General features: G+C 31.9%; 4 protein-coding genes across 4 annotated transcripts; 2 read left to right on the top strand and 2 right to left on the bottom strand.

Annotated features, from left to right (window-relative positions):
• Positions 1-1,587: 1,587 nt before the first annotated feature.
• Positions 1,588-6,283, bottom strand: LOC106787506 (jmjC domain-containing histone demethylation protein 1). Its single transcript, XM_014749897.1, has 8 exons — positions 6,238-6,283; positions 5,720-6,080; positions 5,165-5,444; positions 4,400-5,087; positions 4,004-4,328; positions 3,605-3,902; positions 3,221-3,516; positions 1,588-3,141 (listed from the first exon to the last, which is right to left on the bottom strand). Exons 2-8 carry the CDS (start codon positions 5,768-5,770, stop codon positions 2,131-2,133), a joined length of 2,949 nt encoding a protein of 982 aa, XP_014605383.1. The 5' UTR covers positions 5,771-6,080; positions 6,238-6,283; the 3' UTR covers positions 1,588-2,130.
• A 59-nt stretch (positions 6,284-6,342) lies between these two features.
• On the top strand, positions 6,343-8,539 carry LOC106787503 (protein sly1 homolog). The gene has a single exon (XM_014749894.1). It carries the CDS (start codon positions 6,496-6,498, stop codon positions 8,386-8,388), a length of 1,893 nt encoding a protein of 630 aa, XP_014605380.1. The 5' UTR covers positions 6,343-6,495; the 3' UTR covers positions 8,389-8,539.
• On the top strand, positions 8,459-9,991 carry LOC106787504 (coiled-coil domain-containing protein 42A). The gene is made up of 4 exons (XM_014749895.1): positions 8,459-8,863; positions 8,962-9,250; positions 9,327-9,566; positions 9,626-9,991. Exons 1-4 carry the CDS (start codon positions 8,748-8,750, stop codon positions 9,959-9,961), a joined length of 981 nt encoding a protein of 326 aa, XP_014605381.1. The 5' UTR covers positions 8,459-8,747; the 3' UTR covers positions 9,962-9,991.
• On the bottom strand, positions 9,971-12,237 carry LOC106787505 (coiled-coil domain-containing protein 63). Its single transcript, XM_014749896.1, has 6 exons — positions 11,753-12,237; positions 11,327-11,661; positions 11,037-11,260; positions 10,705-10,967; positions 10,347-10,636; positions 9,971-10,215 (listed from the first exon to the last, which is right to left on the bottom strand). The coding sequence occupies exons 1-6, from the start codon at positions 12,107-12,109 to the stop codon at positions 10,032-10,034; spliced, it is 1,653 nt and encodes a 550-aa protein (XP_014605382.1). The 5' UTR covers positions 12,110-12,237; the 3' UTR covers positions 9,971-10,031.
• Between the last annotated feature and the right edge of the window lie 403 nt (positions 12,238-12,640).

The raw sequence follows: 12,640 nt of genomic DNA, 5'->3' as shown, positions 1-12,640 counted from the left end.
TCGGTGGTGTACATTAAATTAAAAATTTTAAATGTATTGATAAAGTGAATGTAATAATCATTTTCTTTTTCTTACAATTAGAAAGAAAACAAAAATATTCTTCTTATAATTAGACACATTTCAAATGTTTTTAAATGTATTTAAATATAAACGGAGTTACACTTAGATTGAGGAGAAAATATAATTGTTCAATATATATCTAAAAAACATTAGAAATAATAATTACTAATCAAAAATAGATTGAAGTCGGTTGTACTAAAATATGAAATAGCAGTAACTCTGAACACGGAATATTAATATTATACGTATATTATGTACATCTTTTTATTTATATAGTACAGAGCTTTTTTTTTTTCTAACCATACCCGGCACAAAATGATTTTATTATATTTTCAATAATGCAAATACCATATATGTGAACTTTCATACATACACATTTAAGTGTCTACACGTGATTTTTTTCAAAGTGATATTTATATATAAAGTTATGCGAGGTAATATTTGATAGCAGGTATTTGCATTATAATTTTTAAGTTAAGACATCTGTTGTATTTTTTTCTTTTTTCGATTATTAAATAGTCATTTGGGTAGCTGGTACGAATGAAGATTTCATCATAAAATTCAAATTTATATTTTGAGATTATATATATCTATATATACACATATATATAAATACACAATGTATATATGTATATATATGTATACACACATATATATTGCTATTATAATATCTAAATTACATGTATTATACAATGTGTTAGAATATTACAACCTTCATCCTTTTTATTCTTCTAAGAAAAGCTTGAATCAAAAAAATTAGACGTTTACATTAAAAAATGTTACAGTACAAGTCAAAATGAATGAATTAAAAAAAAGATGTTTTTCATTGCGAGATTTTTACATTTCTCTTTAGTTAAAAAAAAAAGAAAGATGATTTAAGAAAGAAGAATACTTTTGTTTTTGAAATACTTCTAACATAAATAACGCTTTTACATCGGACAATACTTTTTCGTACGAGTTATTAAATTATAAAGTACACTCAGTGTAATATATAAATAACATCTCGTTATGAACCTTATTGCTTAATGCTATTATTTTCTTCATTATTTTCTGCATGTATATATATAATACATATATTAATTAGAACAACTGAGAAATACTTTATAAAATAAAGGCAGGCTTATATACATTTGGTTGGTTAGAACATGATAGTTTTCTTACGTTAATATAAAATAAATCGGACGTTAATATTATTATTATAAAATCAAGAGGAAAAAAAATTGTATTTCTTGCGTGAGCTAATCCTTGTATATTTTTTTGCTTTCATAGGCATTGCATGCATAAGTTTAATTTTTTTTTTTTATTAATAATTACCTTTCTTTAAATCTCAATTCTAATATTCATCATAATAACTTTCTCATTTGCGCGTTTGGATATTTATATATATCCTTTCGCACTTTCCATATCGTTTACTTAAAAAAAAAAAAAAAAAAGAAAATGATTTTTCAAAAAATGTTTATCTTTTTATATTATTAAAGCGTCACTTTAAAAAATAATTTAGTTAATGCTTAATGATCTGATGGAATGACTCATTCTACTATCGTCTATTTGAATATGTCCAATTGAATGTAAAAATATACATCATTGGAATAATTGAATCAAAGGAAAAGAAAAAAAACACACAAAAAAGAAAAGAAAAAATTATAAAATTTAATCGTTTTAAATGAAGAATCTATTTTACTCAGAATTAGTTTCTCATTAAAGTCTATCGATAAGATAATAATTATCTATTGGATTGTATTACATATTTGCTCTATTTTCTCTATTTGAAAAAAATTAAACAAACCTTTTTTGGGAGAGGGTTTGGTATTTTTCCACGTAGAGAAAACAGGACGAATATATCCAATATTATCGAATTGACTTTTCTCTCTTTCTCCCTCACATTATTCAGATTAAATGTATTCCAAGCAAACATTACAGTTACGAATTGGTCTATTAATAAATAAATATAGTGATACGTGTTTCACTCAAAGATTGTCCAATCACTTATCGTACTTTGTTGCGTTATTTATTTCTCAAAAACTGAATTGCACTGATTAAAGCATAGCATAAAATTTTGGCATGTTCCTTTCACGTAACTTCGGATTTATTAACCTTTTTCTCTTCAACTAATTTAACATCAGTCACGTGCAAATTATGAATACTTTTAGCAGCGAACTTAATAACTGATTGTGTAGACACTTGAGTAGTATGTCTCAAATCCAAACGTTTAAGCACTTTACACCTTGCAAGATGATCTAATGTTATCTCCGTGAGTAGCCTGCAATTGGCTAAATTCAATGATGCCAAATTGGTGACTGCTTGTGCTGGTGGTGTTGCCAATTGAGCTACACCAGCATCGGTAACTCTTCCGCAAGAAGATAAATCCAATGTTTCGATATAAGGCAAATGTTGAACTATATATCTTAGTGCTATATCTGTGATTTCGCATCCTGCCAAGGATAAATTTTTTAGATGTTTAAGTCTGGAGGTTTTGTCAATTAAACCAGGTCGTGAATCTGTTGGAGGACTAAGAACTTCTCTTAGACTCGAATCATTCAATCCAGCTACATTACTCAAATCCAAAGTAACGAGCGGAGGACAACTACAAGTTCTCAAAGCACAAACTCCTGTCCACGAGCAACCTTGTAACGACAAAGTACGAAGTTGCGGTAATCTACCTAATAGCCAAGCAAGCTGTTGTTTTGTTACACTCGTCCAATCAAGTGAGAGACTCTCAGGTTGTCTTCTTGCAATACCGGTTAAATGTGAGGCAGTCAAATGAGAATGAGACATATCAAGTTTTCTCCACAAGCTTGGATCTATACTATATTTTCCCCATGTACGACAAACCAGGGCACAATTTGCTAAGTCTTTTGCGTTCAAAAATCTAAAAACGGCTAGCATAGCCGTTTTATCGTAAGCTAACGATTGTCCATTAAAGTCTGACCCAGATCTTTGTACAGGGGGTAATGAAACAGGCCTAACTACTACGTGAGGCCTTTTCAATGATTTACTACTTGAACCAGTTAACTGTACAGCTAATTGTGTACGTAAAGCAGTCCTTTGCTCGCCTTCAGCTGGTTCTCTATCATTCCATGTCTGTAATTTTATTTCATTCATGCTTATATCGTAATGATTTATTAATAATTTACATATTTTAATCTTCTAATACACTTACTTCATTTGGATCGAGTCTCGATCTTTTACTTGGCGTCATGGCTCTTTCAGAATCTGTTGTAGGTGTTGACGAGGCTGCACTAGATGCTGAAAGTTTACGAGCACGTGCTTTCGGCTGTCGTGGTCTGTAATCTAAGTTTCTACCACTTTCACAGCATTGAGGACACTCCCAGCTATTTGGTAAATCATCGCTTACAGTTATTCTTTGTGGATCCAATCCTATACATTCTGGATGAACTATGTCAAAACATATGGAACATTCTACTAATCTCGATGGTGCTGTCGGTGTAGGTTTACCTATATACAAACAATTATCAAATATATGTTTTAACTGATCACACATTTTTACCTTAACTTGATCTAACATATATTGATATATAAATACCCATTAGTGGAGCAGGTTGTTGACCCCAACCATCCAATTGGCATACTTTACAAGCTGCTGTAACTGGTAGCATGGGCCTAAGGCACTGTCTCATCAAACACGTCTGCTTGGCACGTCCACTACCACCAAATTTTACCATATCTTGACAATACATACATTCTCCGCAATCTGTTCTCGTGCATGCCTCACACTTTTTGCATCTAGTACGTCTTCTTCTTGGAAACGCTCTTTCCGATTTTTCTTGAGAATGGTGCCTTTGTATTTTCACAAAAGTTTTCTTTGTTATCCTCATACGTTCCTAATTAAGATAATATTAAACAAAGAAAAAAGAAAGACATTGAATTTAAATTGTATATAAAAAGAGTAGATTCAAAGTTTATTATATTTTCTGATATTTACTCCTTCTGCTATAGTTAACGCCGGCGGTGGTGGTAAGACTGGATTACCAGTTACAGCTGCTTCAGGACTATCGTGTCGGTGTTGTTCGACTAAACATCTAACGTCATGAATCAGGGCAACGGGATCGTGTATTAATTCAGGCACATTCTTTTTGGTAGACGGCAATGAATGCAAATACATGACAATCGCTTTTAAACCATGTAATTCGTAAGGTGTAAGATGGACATGTTGATGATGTTGGGGAACTAAATGTTGCCTTTGAGATTCCGATATATCTAAGTGACTTCTGCCCAACAGGACGTGTACGTATCTTTCGAGAACATACCTAGAATGTAATATTAATATATAAGTCAAATAAAAACAGCTGTTAGAAATATTTCATCATTGAGCACATACCATAACATTTCTGTAAAAAAAGGATAGCGAAATTTCTGGGGCACTTTAGTGTGTTCCTCAACTTGGGCAACTTTCAATTGTTTTTCAATACCAAAGCTATGAAGAAAATTTCCACCAAATACTAAAGAATCTTGAGGCGTGTAAACTGCATGAATCCATCCAGTTGGTATAAATAAAGTCATTCCCGCAGTAAGACTAATTCTGCCGCATCTATCCACCATATCACCAAAAAATACATCTGATTGTTTTCCACTTAATACCCATTCTTGATAAAGAGTCAAATTCTTTTCGGTAGGTGGAATTAGCCAAAAGATCTTTCCACCACGTAATATATGATACCATACACTGGTTCCACCAAAATCAACATGAAAATCTGTATAACATCCTTTCACCGACATCAAACAATATTTCTGTACTTTTGGATACATCATATCTTCCAAAAGATTTGTAGATTCTACTTGAGACTCTTTCAAGTGTCTCGGCCATATGACGTCTACCCAATCAACTTGACGAACCAGAGTTGGTGACTGTACATAATTTTCCAATTTAGTGTGACTAAATTCCAGCGATATTACATTCAACAAGCGTTCTTTATTTTGATCTTCGTAATATTTCTGCCATTCCTTCATTGTCATATCTTCGTTTTTCTGCGTATTAACATCCATAACATCTAGTATCCTTTTAGAACCTAATGCAAGAACATTATTATTTTTATTTAAATATCTATCATTGTCGATAATAAAAGTGTGTAAGATAATAACATACCAACGCAAGTTCTAACATCGTTGACGGTAAAGTTAGAACTAGGTACTCTCAAACCTAATCCAGTTTTGTCCCTAAACAATAAGGGTATTCCAAGTCCATGCTTCTGAAGATATGCAAGATTCAATTCTGTTCCGTTCATTTCACGGAACAAACCAGTAAAATGACTGAGATCATATCTATCGCACTCAATCTTTTCATCGAGCTGAAAAGTTCTACGTCCTTCAATTTCTTCATCGCCTATAGCCCAGTCATCCGTGTACAACTTTCTCGTTCTCTCTCTCTATATACAATTTATATGCATGGATATAAATATATATTTATATGCATATAAAAAATAGAATAATGTACGAAAAAACAATGAAACAATTTATTTCTTATTCTTTTTCCCTCTCACTCACTCTCACTCTACTTTTCGCCTATTCACACATATACAAAACAAAAGAAATAATGAAAGTTATATACTTAGTAGGTAATGTAAGTATATATTATAAAAACAATTCTATAAATTATTATATATTATTTTTTCAATGGTTAGTTAATAAAATGTTTGTTTACCAATTGACGCCTTTTTGGCAAAGAAGTAGAATCATCGGCCATTGTAGACATGCTGTCAGAAACGTATCATCGAAAACTCATCGAATGCTTAAAGTTTTTTACTTCACAAATATCGAAACAATTCTTGCGTCGATATATGAATCAATCCTTTTTCATTATTTACATGTCACAGACAGATAATTGAAATTACGACGAACTTTTCGTAGATATTACTTGCCCAATACGATTTTTTCGCCATTTTCCTGCCGGGCAGTGTTGCCACAATAAAATCTCGACTGGACTAAAGTCTCTATGTTTCTTCAAAATCTCACGTAGGCCACTTATTAGTTATATAGAACACTTTCCGATTCCGTTTCTTAACCTTCAAATCATTTAGTATGTTATTAACAAATGATTTACTTGCTTCATATATATGTTTTATTTTAACGTAATATTAAAATAAGACAAATATTTAATAGAGACGCGTATTTTTATTGCATTTTTTTTTGAAAATTTAATTTCTATAATTCTAATACTACCTTGAGCGCCAATGACGACGTGGACATAGGGATATCTTTATTTTTGTTACTAGTCTTATGTTATAGGGTGTTAATAAATGATCTAGTATTGTTGGTAGGTTAAAACGTTAAATGGGTACTAGACTCAATTGAAAGATTGAAAGTTCTGTGGATCTGTCGGCATCAATATTACTCTAGATTATTATTGATGACGTTGCAAGTTGCATTTCGATAGATATTATTTTATTTATAATATTGAGATAATATATTGTGATTATAATGCTGAGTTTAAGGGATAAACAAATAAATGCTCTCAAGCAAATGTTAAATTTAAATCAGCCTGAACAAAAGCACGACGAGGCAATACCATCATGGAAAATATTGATCTACGATAGACTTGGTCAAGATATTATTTCACCGTTGATATCTGTTAAAGAATTGAGAGAGCAAGGTATTACTCTTCATATGCAATTGCATTCAGACAGAGATTCTATTCCTGAGGTACCGGCCATATATTTCTGTGCACCTACCAATGAAAATTTGGGAAGAATCGGACAAGATTTACAGAATGGACTTTATGACATGTATTATTTAAATTTTATATCTCCAATATCTAGACAAAAAATGGAAGATTTAGCATCGGCTGCTTTGTTAGGCGGAGTTGTCTCTAATATTCATAAAGTATACGATCAATATTTGAATTTTATTACTTTAGAGGACGATCTTTTCATATTGAGGCATCAAAACAGTGACATCATATCGTATCATGCTATCAACAGAGGAGAAGTGAAGGATAGCGAGATAGAATCCGTTATGGAAATAATAGTAGATTGTCTATTTTCTGTGTTTGTAACAATGGGAACAGTCCCAATTATTCGCTGTCCTAGAGGAAATGCTGCAGAAATGGTCGCTAAAATGATTGACAAAAAGATTAGAGAAAATGTTTGGGATGCAAGAAATAATCTTTTTGAAGGAGAAACATCTGGACATTATAGTTTCCAAAGACCTTTACTTATTGTGCTAGACAGGAATATAGATATGGCTACTCCTTTACATCACACCTGGACTTATCAAGCATTGGCTCATGATGTATTAGAAATGGCATTGAATAGATTAGTAGTAGAAGAAAATATTGGAAAGTCTCCTGCAGGCGGAACTCGTTCCAAAACCAGAGCATATGAATTAGATAGCAGAGATCGTTTCTGGTGTCAACACAAGGGTAGTCCATTTCCAAGAGTAGCTGAAGCTATTCAAGAAGAATTAGAACAGTATCGAACTTATGAAGAAGACGTTAAAAAACTAAAGTCTTCCATGGGTATAGATAATGAAAGCGAAGTTGCCCTATCTATGGTTTCTACAAATACTGCTAGATTAACAAGCGCAGTAAATTCATTACCGCAACTTTTAGAAATGAAACGTTTGATAGATATGCATACTTCTATAGCTACTGGTATTTTAAATTACATCAAATCCAGACGTCTTGATACATATTTTGAGTTGGAGGAAAAAATCATGAGTAAACAAACATTGGATAGAAGCGTATTTGATACAATAAGCGAGCCAGATTGTGGCACACCCGAAGACAAACTTAGATTAGCGATTATATATTACATCTGTACGAATAATATGTCTGATGTGGATTATAACAAACTGGAAGCTGCTTTAGAAACTGCAGGGTGCGATCTAAGTCCATTACTATATATCAAAAGGCTGAGGAGTTATACTAGAATAGCAGAAATTCAAAGTAGTTATGAAGGAGGTGGAACCAAAACCGTCAGTATGTTTTCAAAACTAATGAATCAGGGATCTTCTTTTGTTATGGAAGGAGTTAAGAATCTGGTTGTTAAAAAACACAATTTACCAGTAACAAAAATAGTTGATGAACTTATAGAATCAAGGATATCGTCTCAAACCGAAGAATATTGTTACTTGGATCCAAAGCAATTGAAATATTCCGAGCAAATGCCTAAAAATCGACCAACATTCCAAGAAGTTATAGTTTTTATTGTTGGTGGTGGAAATTATATTGAATATCAGAATTTAGCTGATTATGTGAAGCAAAAGAGTGGTGCAGGAGTTAATAAAAGAATTGTATATGGTTCAACATCTTTTATAAATGCTAAACAGCTTCTTAAACAGTTGTCGCTACTAGGACAAGAAGGACACTCGTGAAAATTGTCAAATACGTATATGAAAATGGTATATAAAAAAGAAATTTTATTTATCATAATCCATAATTAATGTATACGGCTTGTTAATATTTTATTTGTTGCTATGTTACCTGTGAACATCTTGGGGAAAAATAAAAGTTCATTATTTTTTATATACACTTTTCTTCAGTTTAGCCTAGAAATTATATTGTAGTATATATATCATCTTATATAGAAAGTTAACTCTTAAGTTATATCACTTAGCAATGAAATCTCTGTTTGATCGATAATAATATAACCTTTATGGAAGAGACGTAGAAAAATTTGATTAATAAAAATTGAAAAAAACACGGAGAAATTATATTTAAGAAAGAAAACAAAATGTCGGCACGTAGACAAAATAATTTGGATTTCGTCAAACGAGCAGAAATTCCCAAAAATTCTCTCGAAGGTGTCAAAGAATTGTATTTATCCAAACAAGAGGCACAGAATATCAAGTAAATAAAAAATTACAAAAATATATTATTGGTAAAGTAAAAATCTTTGAAATTCCTTGGAAATTTATTGTAATTTCAAATTGCGCGCTTTTTAATAGAAAATATCCAGAATGGGACGTCCCGCGAATGAATCCAGCATTCGAATTAATAAAAGTTCGTCGAGATTTAAATATTTCTGAACAAAAATTACGCGAAAAGTGGATCGAACAAGAAGAGAAAAGAAAGGAAATGGATTTACAGTGGAATAAATTAAGGGAGCAAGAATTAATATTTCGAGAATCTTTCATAAAGTATAATACTTTTGTTAAAGAAAATCAAGAAAAACGAGAACGCGCGAAACAAAAAATTTTCGAAGAGCAGGAAAGACAAACGAAATATCAAGAAGATGTAAGCAATTAATTTGTGTTTCTTTAATTTTCTTATTATTAATTTATACAATTTTAATATACATATATTCGTTTAGGTCGAAGATTTAGAAGAAAAGCTAGATTATATGAAAGGGATGTGCGAGAAGATGCAAAAACATGTAGAAATTTATAGGAAGTATCAAAATTATCTCGAAAGGGTTGTCAATGAAACCGGAAGTTTTCAATCGATAACAGAAATTTTTCAACGATACGAATCTTTAATCGAAGCTAAGGCATCTCTTTCCGAAGATCAGGATAAAAATATACAATTTTTAGAGGAAACCGAAACAAACATAGTAAGCTAATTTCATTTCTTTTTTATTGAAACAATTTGATTCGATATTTAATTTTGTAGCATCATATGACGGATGTAAAGTCGCAAACGTTGATCAGATTAAACAATAAATTGTCAATGCTTCAAGGAAGATACGAAAAAGCGAAAGCGCAAGCTTTAAAATGGGAAACTTTAGTTTCGAAAATAAAAGAGGCAGCGATTGAGAAATATTTAGAGTTGACGAGAGTTAAAACCTGTTGTAGAAATCTTTATCATCAGATTTGTAAAAGAAAAGGAATTCCTGTTACAGTAGCCGACGATGATATTGAACAACAATTGCTTAACATCAAGCGTACTATTTTAGAGTTAAGACGTATTATAACTACTACTAAGAAGGAAGCAGCGAAAAAATCGTAGTATAGAAATAAATAAAAAACATCTATCAGAGACGATATTCATTTAATTTAATGACTTCGTTTTAAGATTATTATTGATAACGTTTTTGCATGATTTTTCTAGCAGCTGGTAAATGACAACCAGATACATTATGAAGTAATTCAGAGTAATCATTTTCTTCGAGATGTTGTTTCAATTTCTCTATTGCTTCTTCTCGAGAGAGTGGAATTTCTAAACCTTCGGTCATAATCTGCATTTCCTCTTTCTCGACGCAGCTATATGGTTGAATATATTGTTATTTTTTGACATGAATAATGAAAAATGCATAGGAAATCATAGGAAAAACGTTAAAGGAGATGATTAACTTTTAATTGTTTAAAGGAAAAGATAATTATTAAGGACTCACAGGGCACAAGGTTGGGTAGGAGCAATATGTGTCAGAGAAGGAATTTTCAATCTTGGTTTCTTCTCTTCGTCGAGTCTTAATTGTTGGGACTTGGTAGCTTTGTCGACCCAGTAAACTTTATGCATCATTTCTGTGATACGTTTTTCGATAATACTAAGATACAACATAACATTGCTCATGGTAACATGAGAATTGTCACCCAGTAATTGTAGAATAGGTGAATTGTCGCATTTAACAGCCTTGAAGAGAGCCTCTATTCCCTTCAACATTTTTTCTATCTCCTCGTCGCACTGAAAAAGGAAAATAAAAGGTGAAGATAGTAATCAGGGTGAGAGTAATAATAGTAATCAAATATTACCTTTGAAAGTTCTTCTTCAGCATCATCCGCAAGCTTAGTCTGTTCTTCCAATTGATTTGTAATAGTTTCTAACGTTTCTGCCTGTTGTTTTTCTCTAAACTCATGCAACGCTCTGGCTTCATCAATGGCAACTGTCAACTCAGTCATCTTTAATTGAAGACTCTCCATTTCATCATTGAGTTCATTAACATAATTGAAGAGTGCAAAATTTTCTTCCTCTTGCTTGACAAAGTGAGCTACAATTTTGTCAATATTGCTCTCACCTAAAGAACGTTCAAATTATACACAGAAATAGAAAATTATTGACATAAAAGTAATAAAAATAATATTACCTGTAAATTCTTTGATCGTATCAAGAATATGCGTATAAGTAGCTATTTTATCTTGTTGTTCTTGTCTTTTAGCAGCTCTCTCAGCTTCCTGTTTCACCTGCAAATCTACAGTTCTTCTATATTGACCTTTGACCCCAAGAAATTCCTGTAATTTCATTTCATTGTCCAGAGTTCTTTGAAGTTCACACATTTCTGCTGTATGAGTATTGAGATCCCTCGTTGCTCTAAGATTAAATTGAAGTAATTATTAAGAAAAATTGTTTACATTTTAACTAGAGATTAAAAGATACCTTTCACGAAGAGCTTGAATTTTGTTCATCTCTTCATCCCTTTGATTAAAAGTCACAGTAGCCTGTTCGATCAAATCGTTAATAATTTGCTTTCCAGTGTTTAATTGACCAATTAATTTATTCCAGAGTGCTGTAAATTGTGCTCTCTCTTTCAACAATGTCTCAATCTCCCTACGAAGCTTAGCATTTTCTGATACAACTGTATTAAATCTTCTCGTAGCTACTTCTAATCGATTCTCCAATATAAACACAAGTTTATTATGTTTCACAGCATTTTCCTTGGCTTGTGCATCCGTTAAACTTTTTTCTCTTAATATTGAAACTTCTTTCGATATCTGTATCATTGTGTTGGGATTAATTAAATTATCATAAGATTATTGAAAAAGAAATAGATAGAAAAATGAATATATTGGCAATACCAGTGACCTGTCCAATTTGCCTATTCAGTTCACTAATCTGTTGTTTTTCGGACTTGATAGAATCAATATATTTGGAACGTTGATGGAACAACTCTTTTAGTTTTATATCGTCTGCTTCATCTTTCTTAAGAAATTTCTTTGATTTAGCTGACCTAATTGCAAGCAACAATTCAGCTTTCTCATACTCCAATCGAGCAATCATAATTTGTTGATTACGAAGCTGAAGACCACCTTCCTCTGCACATTTCAAACGATCATTTTCCATTATCCTATACTGCCTCTTTAATCTTGTTAGTTCGACTTCTGGCATAGTCTCCATCTCTAACGCTCCTTGAACTGCACTACTGGTTCTTAAAAATTGCATTTTTATATTTCACAATTTATACTTTCTCTGTGTGTTGTATCTTTTAATTCAAATAGTTAGGTCGAGAATTATTATGATTATTTTGGAAGATTATGTTTCGAAAGATACTTGATATCTATTCTTTTTTTTTCTTTTAGATCTTCAGTCATGTCGATCAACGACATTTGAGAAAGACATCTGCTGTCTATTGCTGAGTTTCGACAGCTGTTATGTACCTATGTATGTGTCCATTCTTTTTGTTGATTTTCTCGGTTGCCAGGCACCGTTTTAGGTACGTATCGTCTCGAAATCTCTAAAGAAAGAAGGAGAAGGAGAAAGGAAAAGACAAAGAAAGAAAGTGAAAGAGATAGAGATGGATGAAACTTTTTTTATGTGATGATGTTACATCTATTTATCAAGACAACAGGGTTGCATCTATTTGCTAAGGTTTTGCTCAATGTTATATAAAACATAGCTGTGGGTTCAGGATCATTACATTCTTGGACTCCACTTGGACACGGATGACGAAGAAAGTCTGGAGTTTGCGTCATT

The sequence above is a fragment of the Polistes canadensis genome, unplaced genomic scaffold (assembly GCF_001313835.1).
Source record: "Polistes canadensis isolate GaletaPanama2010 unplaced genomic scaffold, ASM131383v1 scaffold_103, whole genome shotgun sequence".
In the NCBI taxonomy this organism is placed as follows: Eukaryota; Metazoa; Arthropoda; class Insecta; order Hymenoptera; family Vespidae; genus Polistes; species Polistes canadensis.
This window is presented reverse-complemented; position numbering and strand designations above follow the sequence as displayed.